Below are 24,259 nucleotides of genomic sequence, written 5' to 3'. Positions count from 1 at the left end.
AAAACCCACAGTCCAAAAATCCCCTCTGTGTGTTTCTGTGGACAGTGTTTCCTTACCGAGCCATGGTGGAGGGATAGTAACACGAAGTAACACAAGACTGTAACTTTTAAAGATAAGAAGAGACAACTGAAGCTTCATATTAGCTTTGGCTAAACTTGAGAATGCATCTTCTTTATCTGCACAGATAGATCTGTTACCGATTGTGGATGTGAATCGCTGGATTTGTTTTTGCACTGTTTATTTGCATAACTTCACGCGCCGAAAGGAGTTCTCATGTTAATAAGACGAGGATGAGGATTGCACCACAGTTAACATCTCCAGTCTTTGCTTGTAGAATAGCTGGTTCCATCCACAATAACTGTTGATCCATTGCCACGGCAACAAGACGATGAGCCTCGGCGATGTTGCCACAGTATTTATCTGCATGTGGTTTAAATGCACAATCCTTTAAACCGCATACATTTTGTAAACACGGACTTACACACAATCATTGCCACATTGTTCTGTTCTGCTTTGGTGTCTGGTTGGATTTGAGAAATGTCTCTCTCACCTGTGGACAAGTGATCAGGTGGCGTCCCCTGCAGAGATTTACACAAGCTGATAATCACTAGAAGAGGGTCTCTGGATCTCTGACAAATGCCACGAACCACACCCTCTGTATGCGTGTGTGTTTGTGTGTGTGTGTGTGTGTGTGTGTGTGTGTGTGTGTGTGTGAGCGAGCGAGAGAGAGAGACAGAGAGAGTTAAAGAGACACCAGATTTTTATGTGTAGCTTTAAATTGGTTTCACATGAGCCGGGCACACACTGCATCAGCAGATTCTCTGATCAAATTAAGCAGAGATGAGGGGAGAGAAAAAAGAGACGGCGGTTTTACTGATGTATAATTCAATAAACAGGACCAAGCAGGGGCAGACAGAGGGGATGCTGTGCTGCCTTCATCTCTCAGCTCTATATCTGGTTTTAGCCACGGACAGTTAACCCATGAGCGGGAGACAAACGGAAACACACCTCCATCCATCATCACTGCAACAGCCCTCTGGAGTCACCATACAAACAGTATGAAGCGAATATAGATACATAAGAGCAAGGATGTAGAGAGTAATAATGTACTTAATTCACCTAAGCAAACATTTTGTAATAAATATCACAATTACAAAAAGAAACGATTAGTTGATTAATCGATTAGTTAGATCAACAGAAAGTATATTAATATGCAACTGTTTTGATAGTTGATTGTTTTAGTCATTTTTCAAGCAAACACACCAGCTTCTCTAGTTCCAGCCTCTCAATTGTGCTGATTTTCTGCTTTTCTTTGTCTTATGTGATAATAAACTAAATATCTTAAGGTTTTGGACTGTTGGTTGACCTGAAACAAGCCGTCTGAAGACGCCATCTTGGTATTTGGGAAATTTTAATTGACTTGTGTTCTGACATTTTATTGGTGAAATCATTTAAAAATGAATTGAGTAAATAACCTGTAGATAGGATGGTTTATCAGCTGTTCTCTTGCCGAAATGTTATAATAAACCTCCTGTTAAGCTTTGTCAGACACAATCTGAGCCCATTCGCCACTGCATGCTGAGGCAATCTGCTGGACCAGTTCCAAAGCTTTTGGTAACTTTTCATTTAGACACCAAAATTTAAAAAAAAGAAAATAGGGCCCAATTTCCCGTTAACATATTCATGGAGGTGCCTCGCTCTAATGATGAAAAAATTGAAGCCGCACTCGCAATTGTTCAAACACGGGACATATGGAAGACTTCAATGGACGAGATTCACAGAACACATGCTGCAAATATCACAAGACATCACACACACACATACACACAATAGTAATGTATTCCTAAAGAAGAAACATCTCTGCGCTGGTGTTAAATGTCCCAGTATTGAGCACTTATTGATGGCAGCTAGAGGGCATCTTCGCCATGAGCTTTCAGAAGATTAGTCGCTGCAAACGAACACGGGAGGTAATGAAGATAATGAGTCTCTCTGTTCATACTGCACAAACTGATTGCAGACAGAAAATGTGCCATGTGCCAAGCATTCTGAAAAGATTACACTAATATCCCGTAATTTTGACGTTAGCTTTAATATTTTTGCAAAAAGCCAGATGTGCTTTGTTCCCAAATCGTCATGAAAAACAACGATGAAGGCATCACGCACCACGAGTCTACAACTGAAATTATTATGATTATTCTAATATCATCCTCATCTTGCTATTAGTCAAATATGATTGTAAACTATTTGTAGACACACATTTCCCAGTGGTTTGTAGCTGCTGCAGTGCACCTCCTGAGCAAGACTCACAGTCAAGGCCAGCCTAATCCAAGTCAAATGCTCTAAGTCTGAAAATAGCACTTGTTGCTTTTCCACGTAGTAATGCTCATTGTTTACTTTAGCCCTAATTTACAATAAGTACTCTTGAACATGCTGATCTTTTTTTTCTTCTTGATTGACTGATTACACTTCAAACTTGCATCCTTTTTGATCATTACGAAATAATCTGCTGACCATGGCCGACCTCTCCGTGTACTGAAGTCTAAATTATTATAATTGAGCCTAACAAGAGTATCTGCTTGGCGTACATGTTGGTACAGTATACCTGCAGGGAAAATAGCCAAGTTCATTTAATTAGACGCAACACGGCTTGCATTGTATCTAAACAGAGTAATTGTCCAATTACATTTGACTTGGGTTTGTGGAGGCTTGGAACTAAATAAATACACAATGAATTACACCCCACAGTGATATTTAATCTCTCCTACTCACAATATGTTAGTCATTTTGCTTCAGTGTTTTAAAGTTTGCAATTCAATGAAATTTTATTATTATGTACGTACCAAGACCATGCAAGATAATAGCCAAAAATACAGCAACGTTATTTTTTTACCCAGGTCTCCTCTATCTGCCCGTTTGATACAGTTTTAGTACGTGTTTGGATTGTAACTGAACACCATGTGTGCGCTGACCCAGCCTGATCTTCCCACAGCAGTGTCTGAACCAGGCGAGGCGATGTGCGCAGAGACGCAGCACCAAAACAAAACAAACGGGTCTGAGGGAACATGTCTGTCGATCCAGGCTTCAGTACAGCCACACAGGGCTCAGGGAGGACTCCTATCTAGATGGGGAAGGAGCCACATTCCCCTGAAATGAGCTTCTCTAGGATGAAAGCCTTGTGTGAGCTCCCCAGATGACCCACGACCCCGTCTGTATTTGTGCAGGGGGGAGCCCTGATCCTGGGTTCTCTGCCTCCCTGCCAGGTTCCTGGGGAGTCGTGTTGGGGTGGCCAGACAAGCCCACCATTCTGCCCTCGGGTGTTTTGCTTTTGGGGTAAAGAGAGACCCTCAGATGAGCCGGCACTGTCACAGCAGTAACCTTTCACCCCAGGCGTTTCAGAGGTGGGCCACAGGAGGCCGTTCCTGGAGCGCTGTGCTATCCCATGTCAGAGTTTGCAACACACTAATATTTCAACAAATCTTGTGATCTGTTGTCAGTGTTTTGCTTCAAAACACAGTTTGAGATTTTAATATTGGCTGAAAATCATGTGTATCTGAGTTCAAATCGCAGTCATGTGATTTCAGCATATTGTACAGGCAGCATGATGTCCACATTTTACTTGCCAGTAGCTGAGAAGAGCCTGGCATGTCTCACAAAACTGGAGGCCAGCTCCAGAAAGTCAAAGCTCTGCAAGGAGGCGAGGAGAGAAGCTGTCATCAGAAACCTGTTTGCTCCTGACGTCATCACACCCAACAGCCTCTGATAATTTGCTCGAGGGGTGAGAGGAGGAGAGATGTGGAAAAAAAAAATCACTTTTATACCCAAACCTGATGGTGGTACATTTAAAAAGTTCAACCACAGTGGTCAATGTGCAGTTTTAGGCATGACCGCAGAGTATACCAGGACTACGATGGCTAACCTCTGCCCTACCCCTTAGGCTTTGCAGGATGTCAGAGTCAGACCCAAACACACCCAATTACAAACAAACACAGATGCCCCAAATTCCACTTTCACTTGAAACAGTTGGCTGACCCCGTTTTCCCCTCTGTTCAGGTTACCTCTACCCACTCTCACCCTCAGGCCAACGTTAATCCAATAGAGAGCTCGCTTTAAAGGAGGTTGAACAGGAAGACACTGTGGGTGACTGGTTGACTAACCCAGCCTCTGCCTCCTCCTCCACCAGTGTTGTGTTCAGGGGGGGGCATCGTTATCGTGACCCACTGCAGGTACACCTCCTCCCAGCTCTGCAACAAGACTGTTTTCACCTCATTATCAGTTCTTTTTTCCTGTAATAGTTTTTCACAGCTGTGTTTCTAACTGTTCATCTACAAGAGTTCGATTATAAAATGACTCACAATAGAGAAAATATGGAATTAAGATTTCAATCTCCATCTTTAACCAAAACACCTAATATTATTCATGTTTTTCCATTATGGAAAGTGCCTTAAATACCCAAGAACACAACAAGGTCACCAGTTGTATTCTTGTCTTAAAGAGACCTCTGCTCCTCTGTTGCTTTTGCACACCTGAGGGTTGGACACAACATTTTAGGATGTTTAAGTGTCAGACAACAACATTTCATGCAGCTGCATTTCTTGTTTGCGTCTTTTCGCAAACTCTCTTTCTTTCTTTTCCTTTTCCATCTCTGAAGACACAAACTTTCCCCCACTCATACCACTTTTATTATCTCTCTGTTTTCCCTCTGCCACTCCATCACTCGCATTCTTTCTCTCGCTTCTAGTGCCAGAGTTTGGCGTTTCTGAAAGCTCAGTGTCCCAGGAGGCAATATCCGGATTTGGTTTTGTGGTTGCGCCATAAAATATCCTGACCAAGTGACATTCCCGTCTATGCTCTTTAGTTGGCTCTAAACATGTCTGTCATGAAGAAATGAAAGGTAAAAAGTTTCTCTTGTTAAACCCATCATCTGTTTCACTTCTTTGCTTCTCGCCATCTGTAAATGACATGAACAATAATAATAGCATTTACTGTAACTGCTGTAATTTTAACCCTCTTGAATAGTAACCCTACTTAACAGAGGGTGGCTCTTCACCTGCTGCTTGTTAACGCTGTCACTGCAGAGCTGCATGCAGATGGATCACATGGTTCCTGTGCATCTTACTCTCCCAGGTAGTCATTGAGCCAACAGACAAGGTCGCCTCCAAGAGACAAACAAAGCTGTACTCATCTCTCCTAATTGTCAGGAATGTCCTCATTGAGACAAGAAAGAAGCTCATTCACATGGCGCTTAATCAGAGTCATGCTCCCTGCACTGAATTTCGGAGGACACTTGTTGAACAACTGCCTTGTCCTCTTACAAACGGAGACTGCAGAGACCCGCTCACCCCTGTAGAACCACCACAGGACAACGTTAGTTCACAGCCCGCGTCTCAATCTCTCTAATTCCACATCCGTTCACTGTCACTTTAAATAACGTGTCACCTTTTACTCTTGTGTTGCTTTGATTATTCTATTAGTTCATGGTTTGAACGTCTGGGAAAAAACACTGAAGGAGAAATTACAGATCTTCCAGAATAAGTTAATCAGGGTTGTGTTGGGGTCAAACCCAAGGACACACAAACAGATTCCAGCAGCTCGGGTGGTTACCTTTGAAGGCTAGAGCTGTACAAATGCAAATCAGTCTAGTTTGTAAACTGGCTCTTTAGCTACTAAATGCCTTTCTATGTTCACCAGCTAGTCGCTGTTTGGTGTTGCTCAGTCAGTGTACAGTGGGTTTATGAGAAATGTTTGACTGAAAACAGCTGCATGCTGCTGATGAGAGCCGTGAGAGTGAAACCAAACGTTAAAGTTGTGGGCCGTAAAAACCAAAACAATGAGCTGAAGGACGCTAAAAAACATCCATAGAGTTGAAGGAAACTTCAGAGTCGGGTGATAATTCTTATCATTCATCACTACAAGTGACTCCTTCCACATTACACTTCATTTGATCCATTGTTAAATAATATAAAAATAATGATAAGTGAAGCTTTAAAAAGAAGGTAAAATTGTGGCTCATACCAAACTTTATTTAAATGTATTTATTTCTTGTGATTTAGTGATTTGCCTGTGACTACTTGTATTTCTTGCATTATCAAAAATAATAAGCCAATATTGTAAGTTAATTCCTTATTGAACAAAGGAAATAATATATTAGATATTACAATTGAGTATGTCAGTCATAGATATGATGTCAGTATCTGTGCGTCGATTGCAGCTCCACTTTGCTACGCTGATACGAACACACTGTGAATATGAGTTAACTGTGATTTGTGGGTTCAGATGTGATCTGAGTCAGCTGCAGTAGTCATCATTGCATCCAGGAGTCGGTTACAATTATAGTAACAAAGCTTTACAACATATAACTTTAGAATAGGGCCTCTGGCTGCCCCCCAGGCCTCGGCTCTCACTGTTGTGCTGCAGGGTTTTACTGTAAATCTATGGGCCTCCTTGGCACAAGCCAAGAGGGTGTAGTCTATGTTTTAACAATATGACAGTTGGCAAGTGGGCTGACCAAGCATTAAAGACACATGTTGGGTAATACACTTGTCTACACACACGTTTGCCAAGATTGCTTCCACAAGTCAGCTCCTCAAATTGGTGGCGAGAATTTTCTGACATTTCTACAATCCTGGATTTAAGATTAACATTTTCTTTTATATTTTATAACTAGCCTTGACTTTCTAATCCCGCTGAGGGCTCGTGTCCCTTTGGTTTAGTAATGAGCCATATTTTACAGACTTCAGCCTCTCTGGGGACTTTGATTTACTCTGAGAATTAGCAGACTCGAAGTAATTTATGGAACTATTTCACTGCATCACAGTAAAGCAATGGAGTGGGCCATTTTCATTTTCTTTATTATAATGCCAGCCATTTCCTGCCAAATTTGCATGAGCTGGGGCAGATTGACAGTAAACAGCTGTGTGAATGTGGGGCTAATGGATCCACACGCAGGGGTAATATTTCAAGCTGGGATAAGTTGAGTAATTTCACAATCCTGTGTCACTGATGTTTCTGAATTTGAAGTTTTCTTCTTTCAGTTGTTGAAAGCAGTCAAGTCAATGTGCTTAGTATGGTGGCTCTTGACTGAATATTGGCCTATGAGAGTTAGCTGATGGCAAACATTTCCAAAACTTGATGTATCACAGCAAAGGGATTTGTGAAAATTCTGCACACAGACAATAATAATTGGATGTTTTTACGTGGTTGATCCCAGTCTAAAGATAGTGACTCACATGGCAAACACAAGACATGGCAAACCCAAGCACTAAACCTGCGTGGTTTCCTGAAATTGGTGGCCTAGACAATTAGAGTGGAGGGGTCCACACAGGGGTGCTGGCCAGAGGCCGATCTGGGCGCGTGATTTAGCCTGAAAGGTAGCAGCAATGATGGAGGGTCACGGACAAAGGCTCCACTCACCAGTGCTCTTTTGCTTTACGCCTCAAACTCACGCGCATTGCCCTTCGATTGCTTATTGAATTATGTCTAATCACTCAATTAAAGTCACATGGAGGAGCAGCATACGTTGTCTCAACCGAGCCACTGGACTCTGGATAACGGGTGCTGTGTTGTTGTTCGTGGGAAGTTTCAAAACAAGATGTCTGAAATGTTAGCACTGTGACAAGCGTCTCAATCTCTGGCTGCAATCAGTTTTGCTGGACGACGGCTTGGGAAAGCACCATCATATGGATCAAACACGGGCATTTTTTTTTTTGTAACTACATCCCATTCATACAAACAACTCACACAGTATAGATAAAAATTAATATATAAATATATGTCCAAACAACCAAGAATGATTTGATCAGCAAAAATGCTCCTGTGAGAGAAACACTTTTCTGACAGAAAGTAATCTTTTTTAATTTTACTGAATAAACTCTCTGTGAAGTTATGATACAGATACAGAAAATAGTAAAAACAAAATGCACACACTGACACAGAATAAGAATATTTTATAGTACAAGTTGACATATTCAGGTTGCTTGTTTTGTCAGTCCCAAACCCAACCGTACTCATATTAGTATCATATAAAACAAGAAAAAGCTGCATCATGATCATTGTCATATTTAAGATGCTGGATCCATTTTTTGCACATATTCAATCATCGTAAAACATTATTAAACATGTGAATTCACTTTTCCTGTTGGATTCAGATCTGGCAATACTATGTATCTAGATTTATCATGATAATCACAAAAACACATCTTAATCATATTTGTCGAGTGTTACATTTTCAAATGTTGATATTGCAACAAAGTAGATTACGTAATATTTGGGAGAAACCTCATAATTTATTGGCACAGTTCCCCGTGTATGTCTAAGGCCTTATGCAGGGTCACTTCCAAGGTTTTCTCAATGTATACAAGCTCCATGTGGAGATCTTGGGTGTTGAGAGGCAGTAGTGAGCGATGAGGAAATGGGGTCTGGCATGTTGACTCAGGAATAAATCCCCCCGGACTTCTCAAAAGGCTGCTATTAGAGTTTAATCACCCTGCGATCCTGGACACACTCTGTAGCTGAGAGGGATGACTGATGAGCATGCAGCATCCAAACTGTAAGCATCAACTCATCCAGAAGCTGCAATCAACGCTTTGGATGGATGAGCGCAATCCAATGATGAGGAAACAGAATAAGCTTTAAAAAAAGAGTAGAGTTACACTCTTCTTTCCACATTTCACGCTTCTTATTAAAAAATGTGCCTGTGTTTGAACAATTGGTTTGTGAAGTCACTAGATTATACTTGTAAATGATACTTGAATGGCCAGCGCAAGTAATTCTTCCTCCTTTTTTATTACTTCAAATTTCTCACAGCCTTCGCCACAGTGTTCTCAATTTCCCAACAAGCGAGGCTCTTAGTTTTCATTATGCACCGCTTATTTTTAGACAAAGGGCCCATTCTGTTGTCTGCAAAAGCAAAAGGCAGAGCACCAGTGAATTGTTTCAAGGACATTTGCATAATGCTTTGTGACTGAGTCTCTATTTTAAGCTGAATTTTTTCCAGACATGGCTGCTTGAGCTACCAGAGAAAAGAGAAAAGAACAAGTGTGGAGAGAAATGGACTATCAAAGGAAGGAGCTGAGCTTTCATGTTAGGACACTTTGATTGTGTTACAGATTGGTTCCAGGTGAGGCAGCTCTGAAAGAGAGGAAATCCAAGGGAAGAGAGAAATTCTTAACTAAGGATGGCATCGCCAGGATTTAAGCATTAAGGGAAGATTTGGAACAGCAGGTGTAGAGAATCGATGAGGCTCAAGTATTCTGTATTGTGGTGGGTGGCAACTCCACAGTTTGGGAAAGTGTCTCTTTTTTAATCATAGACGAAAGCCAGTGGTGGTAAGTAACAAAGTACATTTACTCAAGTACTGTACTTAAGTAAGATTTTGAGGTATTTGTACTTTACTTGAGTATTTATTTTGTATGCTACTTTCTACTCCACTACATTTCAGAGTGAAATATTGTACTTTTTCTTTTTTGGCAGCTATAGCTACTACTTACATTGCAGATATAGACTTTACTCATATAACATGTCATCAGCTTTAGGGCTTTAACGATTCATTTCTTAATTTAATCATTTGGTCTACATCACAATATCCCAGAGCACACGGTCACATCATTACATGTCGTATTTTGTCCGACCAACATACTAAAACCCCAAAATATACTACTACTAAAATAAAATGCACTATGATGTAAGACCAAGAAAAGCAGGGAATTGCCACATTTGAGAACCCAGAACCATCAAATGTTTGGCATTCTTGCTTGAAAAATGACTTAAACGATCAATTATCGAAATAGTTGCACAATACTTTTGTACGTTTACCTAAGTAAAATTTTGAATGCAGGACTTCTCTTAGCTGAGTATTTTTACTTCTTCCACCAATGACAAAAACCGTACAAAGTCTGTAAATGTGTAATTTATATTCCCTGCCCAGTCAATTTTCTGTCCTGAAGTTCTTCGTGATCTGTCCAACTGCGGTCCTGCCAGTGTGCCTGCCTGTTCTGGCTTTCTGCGATGATTGGAAGCAGGCATTGCGTGGGAAGTCCAATTAGAGACGGAAATTGCACTGAGCCCGCCGCTGTGTAGCCAAGGTTTGACGCATGGTCACTTACCTGCACATCTGCACTGATTTTTTAAAAGCAGTAGCCACCTCTTTTCCACCACCTTAATTGGAGTTTCCATCGCTGATTGCTTGAAAGAGAAGTGCATTGCCACGGTCTGCTTCCTGGTAACGGTCTGGCTTTTCACTGATGTCTGATGAGAAGGAGGTGGGAGTCGGGTTTAGATTTAACCCTAACCCTTTTTTTATGCTCATCTAAATAAAGCAGGTCTAAACTTATGAGGTCCCCATGATGTGTGGTGCAAGAGGTCACCTACTGTCACTGGAATAATGTGTCAAGATAAAATATCATATACATGATAGTGCCGGGTTTTAATGAGAACATGGAGATAGTTGGCTGAATGAATAGAAACCACAGGAATCAATCACTAAACTGAAGTGTTCACATGTGGAAGACAATAAATCACAAATGTTATGTGTGATTCTCAGTTATGAAAATAATTTTTCGACTTTATTGGACAGGTTTACTCTTTATAACAAGCCGCTCTCTCTGCTTGCAGTACAGACAAAAGTTCACCTTTGACCTGTAACACCGTATCCATTCACTCATGCTCATACTGAACCCTCAAGAATGTTTTCATGTGTCGCGTTGCTTCATTTTCTCGACTATTCATCCATGAAAGCACAACAAGTCCGTGGTTTTGGAGTTATAAAGCACCTAATACCCACGATTGTAGTTTCTAATCCATATTATGTGGTCTTGACATGCAGCTACATTTATTATTCTGCAATATTGCTGCTTGCTCGTGTCAAAAAATGGTTCACTTAACACCCCAGCCATCCCATAAGGGCAGCACTTTTTCCCTGAACATGTTTGATGCAGGTCTTGGGTTAGAACATCTAGAGCAATGTGTAGTTGGTTCATCAGAAGCCAGGAACACCGCTCAACATATGGGGATCATTTTAGGGGGGAAAATGACTTATGGCCAAAGGAACATATGTAAAAAAAAAAAAGTACGGTAGATTGGCTCAAAACAGATTTACTACACTTGCATCACATATTTTTGCCAAAAGAAATTCGGCCATGATAAAAGCAAAAGTGTGTCGAACTGCTTCGACTGTGGTAGAATGTAACAAAGTAAATTTGCTCAAGTACCATACTCAAAGGGATTGCTTGGCATCTTGGGAACTCTGCTTATTTGCTTTCTTACCGAGAGTTAGGTGAGAAGATTGATAGCACTCTCATGTTTGTACTGTAAATATGAAGTTACAGCCAGCAGACGGTTAGCTTAGCTTAGCACAAAGACTGGAAACGGGGAAACAGCTATATCAAATCTTTCTACCATGGACTATTTTTGGGCTGGGACCAGGTTGCCGAGCAACCAGCAGAGACTCCAGGAAGTCACTGGTCCCACATATTTTACATACAACATTTGCTCATCTTATACTATATGATGCATTTATATTGATTAAAGCGAGCTCCATCTCAACCAACTACAAAAGTAAAATGCTTTACATAAATGCATCAGTAGTAATAATTCAGTAATATAATATATGTAGTTTTTCATAGTAGTATAGTTCAACACTCACAGGCAGCATTTTTCTACATTGAGTACTTTCATTAGATCTTTCTGATTGTACTTAGGTATTTTACTTGAGCAACATTTTGAATGTGTCACTTTTACTTGTAATGGAGTATTTTTAAATTGTGATATTGCTATTGCTTTTGATTTAGTGGAGGATCTGAATACTTCCTCCTCCACTGTCCTCTCGCTCCCCTGCCTCTGTGTTTCACATAAAAGCAGAATAATCATAATAATCACAGAATCCATCACATCGCACATCTGTACACATGTCTGGCTGAGAGGACAGTGAAAGGGAAGAAAGCTTGAAAGACTAAAATACACAAAAACATACTGGGAGTAAAAGAAAAAATGGGTAGGTAGATGAAAATAGGTGAGAGAGATTGTGTGAGGTAGAAAGAGAGAAAATATAAGGAGGGAGAAAAGTTGAGGTGGAGTCAGCTCAGTGTTGGAGTTTTTTTGGGGCCCCAGAGGCCTTCTACCTAATAAATCCTCAACACATATTTAATCCAGTCAGAGGACATGCCCAGCGAGAGTTAAAGGATGCACGCTTATTACTCACCTCTGCTGTACCTCGCAACCCCCACCCTCCAAACTCTACTCCCCGGGCCTGTCCTCCATCCAGACTGCAGGCGCTACGGGCTATCAGAGAATCGGAGCAGGAATGTGACTCTGACAGACGCATCTCTCAGGACCACAGACTGAATATGTTCCCAATTAGGCCCATCTGATAAAGTGTGAGTGCAAGTGAAACCCAAGGCAGGCATGATCAATAGCATTTGACTCATTTTGTCAGATGGGTTTGACATTGACAGGCCGCGCTGTGATTAATCACCGTGGTGCTGCAGATAATTGTCCAACCACATCTTCCTTTGTAGGTGTCGTTGAACTCTCACTGTCATGTCTGCAGCGCTTTGATTATGGCTCGTCACTTTCAATTCAGGTCTAATTCATCTTTTCTTGAACTGGCATCAATACGAAAACCAGCTTTCCCTTAATCTGCCTGTCAGTTATTTTACACATGCACACACGCACACACACACACACACACACATACACAGCCGTTTTATTCTTGTTCATTATCCCATGAACGTCTACCTGGACCAGAACCGCCATCTGCTGTTCATATTGCACACTGCACCAGAGTGAAGTTGATGTGTGGTGGTTGTTTCAGTGGGGTGAGCTGTTTGATAAAAACAAGCTGCAAGCCGTTGCGGTTTCATCCTCAGAAAGTCTCCTTGGTTTCCATCCGCACAGCTGGATGTTTTTAGGTTTACCCGTACGGGACTGCTGCGACATGGGCACTGGAGATGAAACAGGCCTGCCTCGGCATACAAACACAGCACTACACTCCCGGCCTTGTGTACAGCTGGTAGGGATGACACAAGAGGCACAGGGCTTTATTGAGTCCTGCTGAGGCTGCTGTGCAAGTCAGGGCAGTGCTCTGGCAAAGCTCAGCCTGCAGGGCAACAGAGGAGAACAGGCCGATAGAACGCAGGCCACTTGGCCGACGCTGAGGGTCTCTGTAGGCCGGTGTGTTGTGTGTGAATGTCGTGAGATGAGACCTGGCCTCCCCTCAGCTCCAGTCTCATTAAACTCAGTGAACTCTCTGTAGAAAGGGAGCAGCAGCCGACACCCTCCTTTAACCCTAAAGTTCTCTTTGGGGTCCTGGAGAGTCTGGGCTCTCTCTGAGGCTGATGGGAATGTGATTCATTTTGCAGGTATTTTGTCATAAATCAAAGTATTGGACAAATGATGATGACACTAGACGAAAAGTGGAGAGATCACCAGAGTTATTATAATTCATCCTTAGGGAGACGTGAATGTCTGTACCAGATTTCATGGCAAGCCACTTAATAGTTCTTGGGGCATTTCACTCAAAACCACAAACGTCAACCTCATGGTGGCACTTGATGAAAAGTCAGGGAGTCAACAGAATCATTAGGATTCATCCTGTGAGAGATGTGAACGAAACATCATGCAAATCCGTCAAGTAGATGTTAAGATGTTTAACCTGCTTTTACTCACTTTTACTCGCAAGAAGAACATTCAGGGGAATCACAGTTAGGGTTCATACTCTGGACACCCACCATGGGTATCTGTACCAAATGTTGTGTTAATCCACAAATTGGTTGGTTTTTAAATTATTGTTATTATCATTATTACATTCAGCTTTGAGGTTTGTGAGACCCCAAATGATGAGGAAGTAAAGCCAATGTCAACAAAACACAAAGGTTAACAGCCCTATGGCACCAGCATTGTAGATGTTGTAGCCTACTGAGCTGCTGCCAATACTCTATTCGTTTGTGTAGTTTAACATGTTATTTATCCTCACATATCTTAAGACTGGCGTTCAATATGGAGCTGATTTGTTGTCGAGACCACCGCGTAGTGGATTTTTTTTTCTACCCAGCCATTCCTCAAGCATTGCTTAATGCCACACTGACGATTCTTCAATCTGCAGACCTCCAAATGAGCAAAGGCCCAGTATTCCTCTGTGTGCCTATCCAGTATATTCCCATCTCTATTGTGGGAAAACTCGTTAGTTCCCCCATGGGTTTCTCTTTCAGCAAAAGTGTCATCTCAGCCTGGGTGGGTTTTTAACTCTGTCTGTTCCTTCATTCCTCCCTCGTCTATGAATAAACTACGGTCAGACCAAGCTGAAGACATCATCCAGCTTCTGTCTTCTCCCTTTACCTTCCTCTCCTCTTTTTCTCTCTCCTTTGTCTTTGTTGCAAATTGTTTCCCGATCACATTTTTCTCCCACTTTTTTAATGTCAGTTAAGGCTGCTTCTCTCACCCACTAATACGGTGTGGTCAGGCGCCTTCGTTCCCGACCTCACACGCAAGAGCAATTCATGGATTCAATTATTGATGTTATGCCTGTAACGATAACTGAGGATGGCAGGGGCTTGTGGGATGGCACTGGAGGAGCACGCCTTGTGGCCAGTTCAGACTGAGTTGACAGCTGGCAGACATGAAGAACAGAGCAGAAACACTCTGAAGGGCACCAGCTTTGAAGACAGACAGCAAGGGGGAAAAAACAGAGAGTGAATGTTACAGCCCAAAACATCCTGACTCCATTAACACCAAGTTCTTCTGTTTCTCTCTCTAGGATTCATTCTCTGTCAGAAGAGTTTATTATGAGAAAAAGCTGCATCCCATAATATATTTGCAATAATTAATAGTATAATATTCAGCAGCTCTTGACCTGGCAAACAAAACCCTGATACCTGATTGAGCTGTTATTCATTGGATGGTTGGAATTTATAGATCTTTTAGTGACCTCTTGTGGCTGAAATTGGTATAAAGATAAAGTACTACATGGAAAGAAATACCATAATTAGAGGAAGGACTTCAATGTAAAGATCTACTTTTAAACTCACCCACAATATTTTTCTAATGCCCTTAAAGGCCATAGCTGTGTCACAATTTCATATATACTAAGTGTATGTAGTATACCATATGCTAATCTTTATAGTATATTGTTGTTTTGCAGTTAGTGAACAACAAATCAACATACTTTACTTCATACTGACAGGAAATTAAACAATATGTGCGCTGTGCAAAGGCTATCAAGCTGCAGGTTTTCAATACAACCACCAATTAAACTTAAATTGTATGTATTTTTTTCCAGTCATGAGAAGCTCCTTCATTACTGTTTTTCATTCTTTTTCTACTGTCCCTCAACAGCACACTCAAAAATCAGTGTTGTTTTAGTATACATACCTAAAACCTGCTCATAGTTACCATGTAGTATGGATTTGGGACACAGCTTGTGTGTTGGTGGCTGTCTGAATAATTCCTTTGAATTCATGGATTTCAGGTTTCTTTGTAACTCTCACGCCAAAGACTATCAGTGTTCCTCTAAATTGTAATTTATTTAATAAACTGACAAGTAAATATCCAAAACCGTCTTGAGTGCATGTTCAGAGAGATGACAGTTACAAAAAAGACACTGAAAACATCTCCTGAGTCAGTAAAATTAGTATTGCGTGGGTTCCCTCGATCACTAGAGGGCGCCAGAAGCTCAACCTGGCAATACAGTACAATCATTCAGGACATTGTTTTCCATTTATAATATGAAAATCAGGTAACACTTTATTTTACAGGTCTGTAATTTCCTAATAAATTCTCACTAATTTCCTTGGCAAGTTTCCTGGAGAGAACTACGTACTTTTATACTGTATAGAAAATAGAGTCAGTCTTTGAGTCTTTCAGTCAGTGCAGCAGGTAAGCTGAACATGCAAATGTTAAATTTGTCTACAGGCAACATATATGGAGAATTAAGTTTCCAATAATGAATGAATATTTACTTGGGGTTAAATGGAGCAGTTCCTATTTTCCCTATAAGTAGTACCAGATTACATAGTTCTTCACAGGAAATTACCAACACATAAAATAAAACGTTACCGTAACATCTTATTGAACACTTCCGACCAACTGAGGCGATGTAACAGTGTTTGACTACAAGAAACTTGACAAAGATTTTTTGTTCATTGCTAAAATTCCAGTGTGTTTTACTGTTATTGCATGTTTAAGTATTTTTTGCATTCAAGAATGAAGCCTTAGATGAAAAGCTTTCTGTTATTGCTGGTGCAGTCTTCATTCGTCTCCAGCAGGGAGCAATGCAGAGATATAGCCTCTCCTTTTGTGTTAAAATGATTCCATATGAATGTCAGATGCATTATAAAGCCGGCACATGCCACAAAAAGTCTGTTTATCGATGGTTCATTCCCTTTAACGCCAGTGGGAAAAGGCAGGGCGACGCTCCTTCGTGTCCACAGATTTTGCTAAACCATGTTGTTGTTGTTGAGTTTGGTCCACTCAAAGATGTCCTGCTCGCACACAATGTCTGAGTTGATGAGCAGGTAGCGGTCACCCACGCAGAAGTGCTTCTGGCAGGCAGCACACTTGAAGCACTCCAGATGGTAAACCTTGTCCCGCACACGCATCGTCATCTCAAATGCTCGAATCCTCTTCTCACAGGAAGCACAGAGACCGTCCTGACCGAAAAGCCTGAAAGGATGAGAAGATACCAACATAATCCTGAGAGGAAGACGGAAAACATTCACACATTCTCGATACCATGAAACTTTAACTACTGTGGATCTTTACCACTGACTGTGGCTGGATTGACCTGTTAGGGGGGCCTGTTGTTGGGTCTCTATTAACGCCCCACCACAGGGTGTCACCCCATGCACAGGGTGGTACAGTTCATTGTGCACAACATTATTTAGGACTAAAGGGACAGTATTAATTAAAGTAATAAATGTCTTGTGACACAGTTTGACACAGATCCCCTTTATAAGACAGGACCACAACATTCGGCTAAAATAACCAAAAACCCACTGAAATTCAGTAAAAGCAGGACTTGTACTTCGCCTGGTTAGAAATCCAGCCTGTCCCTGACTCATAAACAACATGTGCTCCCTGAATCGAACTCTAGCGTCACTTGTGCAATCTCCACCACTCATCTACCTCTGCACTTTCCTACAAACTATAAAGTAACAATGTCCAGCAGGAAGGAGGGAAAAATCAATACAGGGCCAAATTGTTTCCCCATGTCCCTTTAAGTTGAACAAATTAAACTTCTTTAAAGGATAAGGCTGCCAATATTATATATTTCTGTTACTGTCAACATGAAAAGACCAATCAATACTTTCCAACTTCTCTGCCCTGTCTGTGGCACTCAGGCCCAAGCCAGGTGCTCCTGAAGATGTAAATCTTTTAAAACAGGTCAGGCATATAGCGTTTCATTTAAAAAAGGCTGAGTAATTTCCTGAAACACCGGGCACTGAGGAATAAGCCATATCAGGGTTTTGCTACACAGACTTATACTTGTTGGTTTTCTCATTGGATCTGGATGACTATAAGACAAATATTACTTACTATACTTATGACACTTGACTGTTAACCAGTGTGTCATGATTAGCCTACACAAATCACCAAACTGCTTGATTAAATCCTGATGTTATGACATTACACTAACCTGAGGTAGTCTCTCCGACATAATTTCCTTCCCAGCTTGTAGTAGAGCCGGCGGCCCACCTCCCCGAGTCGACAGCCACACAGGTCGCAGCTCAGGCAGTCCTCGTGCCAGTACTGCTCGATGGCCTTTAGGAAGAATCTGTCGCCGATGCTCTGCTGACACCCACCACATGTCAGCAGAGACGGCGGCATCTGGAGGACCTCGTCCACCGGCTCCCTACACAAGAAAGACAACTGGTTAGAAAATCTAATACTCTAGGGCTACGACAAATGATTGTTTTCTCAATTACTCAATTAATCATTTGGTCTATAAAATATCTGAAAATAGTGGAAAAAAGGCCAGAGTGACGTTTTCATATTGCACTTCCCAACCCAAAGCTTTTCAGTGTACTATCATATAGAAGAAAAGCAGGAAGTCCAAACTGAGCAGCGGAAATGAGGGAATGTTTGGTATTTACTACTTAAACAATGAATGGATTATCAAAATAGCTGCAGATCAATTTTCTGTGATCGACTCATTTATTAATAACAGCTAATTCTAAATTTAATTGCCCTGTTATCTACTATCTATGATCTGCCATTTGTTGGTCCACTAATTTTAATCTGTTCACTTGGAGTTGTACAATTGTAATTTGATGCTGTCCACCTGAGGGAGCCACTGGATAGTAAATACAGTTGCTACTGTAGCCACAAAACAAATGTATTGACTTTATTAACCCCTTAGAATTGACTTTTCCCCATTTCTTTCCCCTTGTTAAAATCATCATAGTCTAAATATTCTACATCAGCTTGTTCCAACTCTTCATTGAAACTATATGACGGTAAATGAAATATTCAAACCCAACACGCCTTCGTGTGTGTTTTGTGGCTACACCATTCATCAAATGTAAATATTATACATCACCATCTTATAGCTTTTGAGGGAGAAAAACGTATCATATAGCTACAGTATGTTAGGCCTATGTGCCTAAAACAGACAAACACACAAAATAAACTGTGAAACAGCCTGCAAAGTTAAATAAAACTTAACTAAAATGAACTTTTTCTTGCCAAGATCCATTTTAGACACACTTAACAATCTGCAGTTGGACATGAACTTGATGGTTTGTCTTGCCTGACAGCAGGAGCCTCCTGACCTCATGCTATCAGCCATCTGCAGTTATTGCACGTTTGTCTATCACAATGATGAAACCTACTAGAAGGTCTTTTTTTTTTATTTTTTTTTTTTTATACAATATCAGAAATCCCATTATTGCCAGTTTATACCTATACTACTTACTCATTGGCCTCCAGCGTCTTCCTCTCTACGGTGGATGTCATTTCTAAAATATGATGTCCAGCCTGATCCAGATTAGGTTTCCGAGTCCACCGACGGCTCAGCGGCTACCTGTGAAGCTGCTTGCGGGAAGATTGAAGCCAAGACGCGCTGCACCTGCTCCCACAGCCTCCGCCCCGGTTTAGGCTTTTTGTGTGTTAAATTAACGGCAGCTGAGTCCTGTGGAAATGGCCGCAAGACGAGACAATTTAGCTCTAAGCAGCTAAGCGATGATGGAGGACTCTGTCATCATTTCCTGAGGCAGTAACCCGCGGTGACACTTCCATGTCATCTCAGCCTGTTCGTGATCATCCCGCTGCGACTTTGAGGACTGTCGGCTCTTTGAATTAAAACACCATCACTCCGATCAGAAGGTGCCTCGCGGGGATCTCCGTGTCCGTGCGTCTTTTCCAAGTGCGCGCGCTGCAGTCGCGCTCCTCCGTGTGAAGGCGCCGTTATTGTGCAGCAGCAGCAGCAGCAGCATCGTGTTTAAATACGTCGGGCCCCCTCGGTCTCTGCTTTCGTTTCCCTCTTCCTGCTCACGACTGTTTGACAATGGGGGGAAATCGGTCTTAAAGCGACAGCCAGACAGCGCGCGGGCCTGCTCCGTCGGTCGTGACTGAGACTAATGAGTTCATTATCTGCTTTGCTTCAGCAAAGAACCGACAGGACAGAAGATAAAGAGCGGCGTGATGTAATTAGCACAGGCATTGTGTACTTTCTCGGTCATGAGAGTGTGTCTTATTAGTCATTAGTTCCCTTTTGAGTTTTTGGTACCACTTTCTAATGAGGAACTCTTTATAAAGGATCTATAAGTTGTAACCTGTGACTTTATTCACAGTATGTTCAAAGCCATTAAGCAACATTGACAAGTTGTGAAAAATCTCATCATTAACAGTGGTGGAAAGTAACTATCATTTACTCAAGTACTTAAGGACAATTTTGAGGTAGCCTACTTATACTTTACTCGAGTATTTCCTGCTTCTTTATATTTCTTCTCCATTAAAATTCAGAGGTAAATGTGCTTTTTACTTCACTACATTTATTTGAAAGTTATAGTCTGATAGTTTGATTTTACCTACAAAACATATGATTAATTATTAATAAGATATGGTGAATTATTATAGATTAAAGTCGCCATGTATTATTGAGAATGATAAAGTAGTAACTCATCCCACAAAAAAAGTAACAGGAAAGCCCCTGAAGTCCCCAAATAATTATACTTTTTCATGTTGTTGCACAGGATAATGACCTGTGTGCCCATAAGATTAAAGACGTGTCTTTCTATCGTGAGGGCTTCGCAATGTAACACTCTGATATGGACCATTCTTCATCTGGGCAGAAATAATAAAAACACTGACACCAGAAATAAACACTGCATCACATAATGAAATGATGAGCAGATACAGAGAAAACAGCTATCACAATACAAATCATATCACACAGTATGATGTAATAGGTCTTCATTCAGACCCAGATATACTGAGTATTATCACGTAAATATGCTTAAAATAGTATTATTAATATCATTATTATTATTATTATTATTATTATTACATTTCCCTCTGAGATGTAGTTGAGTAGAGGGAGAAATAAGTAAGAAGGAAACACTTCACAGTTCTTGAGTAAATCTAGTGACTTTCCACCACTGTTCAATTTCAGATAACATACAGATATTATGTCAACATACAAAGTTGATACATTTTTAATATATATGATTCTTGTAGTTTCTTCCCCTCTATGCTGGGGAATGAATCCAAGAGCTTCTTTACAGCTCTTGGATTACGAGATAGGCTTACTAACTTGTAAGCTGGTGGACGAGAGAAGATGACTAATGCTCTGAAACATCCCAAAATAAAATCTTTTGAAAGTTGTCTCTGTGAGAAATGAATGCAATGATATTCCTACATAGTTGGTGTCCTCACAGCCTTTTTCTTTTCAAACCAGAGCTGCTGTGGGCGCTTCCTCTTATCTGCTGCCAATGCGTCGGGGCTGCCTGCAGGAGGGAGGGACACAGGCAGCAGTTGGACTGGGCAGGGAGATAAAGCACCTCATCTCCAGCAGCCACATTCAGCTCCTCAGCCAGATGCAACGGAGGAAGATCGCAGGCAAACTCTAAATTCAGGCTGAACACCTCCCTGGGCTACACAGTTGTTGGACTGTGTAGGCTCACTGGATAGATACCAAGCTGAGGAAGCCCAGGAGCAAGGTGAGCATGGCACCGTGCTGTGCCAGCTACACAGAAAGCAGAGCCGCCTGACAGAGATAAAACTCTTAACTACGTGTCCTTCAAATGAAAAACATTTTCCGCACAAGATTTTCACCCACTATCTTTGTACAACACAACAGCACAGTGCAAGGGCTATCGTGGCTTTCTTAGTCTTAATTAAATAAAAAGGCCACACACTTGAACCCTAATATCTTTAACGCCCCTTAGGTAGTTAAAGATGGTGAGCTAAAGTAGAGTTTAGTGGGTTTGTACATTATTTGCACAAAAGTCTCTGTAATGAAGGTCTGATGGTCTGTGGGGCTTTAAGAGCTGAAAATGAAATCACACATTGATACCATGATGTGTTAACTCTTCAAAATGTCATATTGCACACACGCAAAGCTCAACAACAAATTTATGATAGTCGAGAAACAAGAGTAGAGAAAGTCAGTACTGATATGACACCCAAGTCATCCGCTACTTCCTGTGGAGTTGACTGAGAAAGCCCAGAGGATGTTCAACCTGCTCGCAGAGACAAAGCTTTCCTGGGGGGTTGGTGCACACTGCATTCACTTCCTACCCCTCCCTCCCATGCATGATGGCACCCCACTCATGGCCTCCCAGATAGACAGGTCGACTCCAGATGGTTCAGTATGATAGGAGTAACGAGGCACCATAAAAACTCTAGCTTGTTGGCATTAGGCGGTAAAACCCTTATCTGTGTCTTTAGGCTTCCTAAATGTCACCAGAAAGGAGGAGCAAGCTTCATTTTTTTAAAATGAGATTTATAGATATATATAATCATTCATGTTATGTTATGGAAAACTTTTTTTCCGCCTTTATTCCTGTCTAAGGTGGAATCTGGGGAGCAAACAGTTAAGAATGTAGACAACCTTTTGGGAAGTGGTGTCACTCGTGTCCAGCTTCCTGTTTTGCCTGTTTGGTACTGAGAGCATTATGGAGTTGAAAGCAGAGTGGAATTTGAGGGCAGCTGGAAAATGAGCGTCAGCACTGAGCGAACAGTAAAGTTATACTAAACAGCTGGTGGTCCTTTCTCTCGTGATTCAGCAAATAATGTTCATTTATTACAAGTTGCTCTACTGAATAGCAAAGCATAGCAAGGCTGCTGCAGGATGTGCAACCAATATCCCACCTTCTTGCTAGATCTCCCGTTAAATAGACCTCCTAATTAGCAGTGGAACAAAGATGGTTATCCATACATCATGGACTATGTGGACAGGCTTGCAGGCCCATTTCCTGAAATACGAGGGCTCTGGATGTATTGTTGACTCTTTGATAGCACAAACTCTGGAACAGCAATAGCAAAACCGACCACTTCCTGCCTAATCTGAAATGAAGTGATAACTGGGTACAGTTTTAAAGCCCACCTCCTAAACTGGTACAGGACTACGAAGGTGGAAATGCTTTATTGTTCACTGTTATCACATAGGTTTTCATTGTAAGTTTTAAGATGTCAAGGTGTTGAGGTCAGAGGTCAGACGAGGAACCACCCTGGAATTCTTTTAGAAAATGGCCGGTGGACTGTGTTCAGTGTTGTTGTTTGATTGAAATACAGCAGACTGCGGAAATGAGTCACTCGTTAAAAGGGAGCTTCACTTATCCTCGGGATCCTCCCATAATCAGTATTGTCCCTAAAAGAAAACACTTTCAGTGGAACAGTGCAATCAAAAAGCTGTGCAGCCATGTTAACTGCTTCCTGTATTTGGCAAAACAAAAGAGAGCGGGTTTCACATTCTTCTGGTCAGCTTGCTCCCCTTTAGACACTGACGTAAAATATGTGCTGGAAGGCGAAGTAAGAACAGAAAAACATATTAGCAGCCACAAAGATATTGGAAAAGTTAGATAATCAAAAATGTATTCAATTGTTTTGAGTTGGGAACTTTTCAGCGTTTATTCAGTGTGTCTATGTGCTGTCTTGTTGTTGTCTTATAATGGTAAATTTGTGAGTCAGTTTATTAAAATAGATAGAGGGTCTGCATATTTCAGAGTCAGAGGATACACATAAACTGAACTTTCTCTCCAACCACAGTTTTACTTTGACAGTGTTTTGTTGTTCATACTGTTGAGCTTTACTGCCATCTACTGATGCAAGTAACAAAACTAATTTTGAGCTGAAGCTGACAGCAGCACTGGCATGATCTCTGGAACCAGTTCTGTTCTTGCATATATCTCAGACTTTCCATTTACTTAAGTGTTTGCACAGCTTATTATACGATATCATTATTTAATGGCTTCTCAATTTGGGAAAGATTAGACTTTTTTTCTTGTGTTAAAAGTGTACTGCAGAGTTTGTCAACATTGGAGTCAGGACAACAGAGATGCAGGTTGTAAAACTGGCAGTTATTTGTTGTGATATTTGTTTGATATGTTCTAAGCGTGATCAATTTATTGGGAAATACTGTAGATGATGATTTCTAAAAAATACTGTTAGAGCTAACCTCTATGTTCTTGAAAATACAATTCAAAAGAAATCCCCTCTCATATTTAGATAATAACTTGACAACTCTGTACATGCTGTGGTCATAATTTAGGAAAACTGGGCCAGAAAAGGTTATTAAACTTTGTATCACATAATATTCCAAGGCCATGAGCCCTCTCACCTGTAACTCACATCCATCTTGATTTAGAATACATTTCTCTAGAAGGGGCAGACTACGTGGGCAGTGTTTGGTAGTCCTCCTATTGATGAACATAGTGGTTAACCTGTTATTTTTCTGGCAAATCATTTATTTCAAGTCATAGATTTAATAGATTAGATAGATTTGTGAATGGTTTAACTCTCCCAAACACTAAAACATGCAAATAGTGGATGCCAGATCTTGCTCTAACAGTTTTCTAAAAATTCTAACAATGGCGAAACATCTTCAAAATATCTTTAAGACGAAATAGTTCACAAGGTCACAAGGCTGACTCAAACAGCCCTAGATTTCTGACTTTCACTTTGTGCAGCCCATTTTAGTGTTGGGCCTACTCAGAAATCTAAAATAACTTGTTAAATGTGTATTATTAATTAATTAATTGTTATTATCATTACTTTAATTGGTTAATGGATTATTTTATTATTCTTTTTGAAATGTTCTTATATTTTTAGA

The 24,259-nt window shown here is 41.0% G+C and overlaps 1 protein-coding gene across 1 annotated transcript; it reads right to left on the bottom strand.

Annotated features, from left to right (window-relative positions):
• Positions 1 to 15,503: 15,503 nt before the first annotated feature.
• On the bottom strand, positions 15,504 to 19,533 carry lmo2 (LIM domain only 2 (rhombotin-like 1)). The gene is made up of 3 exons (XM_070907265.1): positions 18,902 to 19,533; positions 17,624 to 17,839; positions 15,504 to 16,650 (listed from the first exon to the last, which is right to left on the bottom strand). Exons 1-3 carry the CDS (start codon positions 18,940 to 18,942, stop codon positions 16,425 to 16,427), a joined length of 483 nt encoding a protein of 160 aa, XP_070763366.1. The 5' UTR covers positions 18,943 to 19,533; the 3' UTR covers positions 15,504 to 16,424.
• Between the last annotated feature and the right edge of the window lie 4,726 nt (positions 19,534 to 24,259).

Source organism: Enoplosus armatus, chromosome 6 (assembly GCF_043641665.1).
Source record: "Enoplosus armatus isolate fEnoArm2 chromosome 6, fEnoArm2.hap1, whole genome shotgun sequence".
Taxonomy (NCBI): Eukaryota; Metazoa; Chordata; class Actinopteri; order Centrarchiformes; family Enoplosidae; genus Enoplosus; species Enoplosus armatus.
This window is presented reverse-complemented; position numbering and strand designations above follow the sequence as displayed.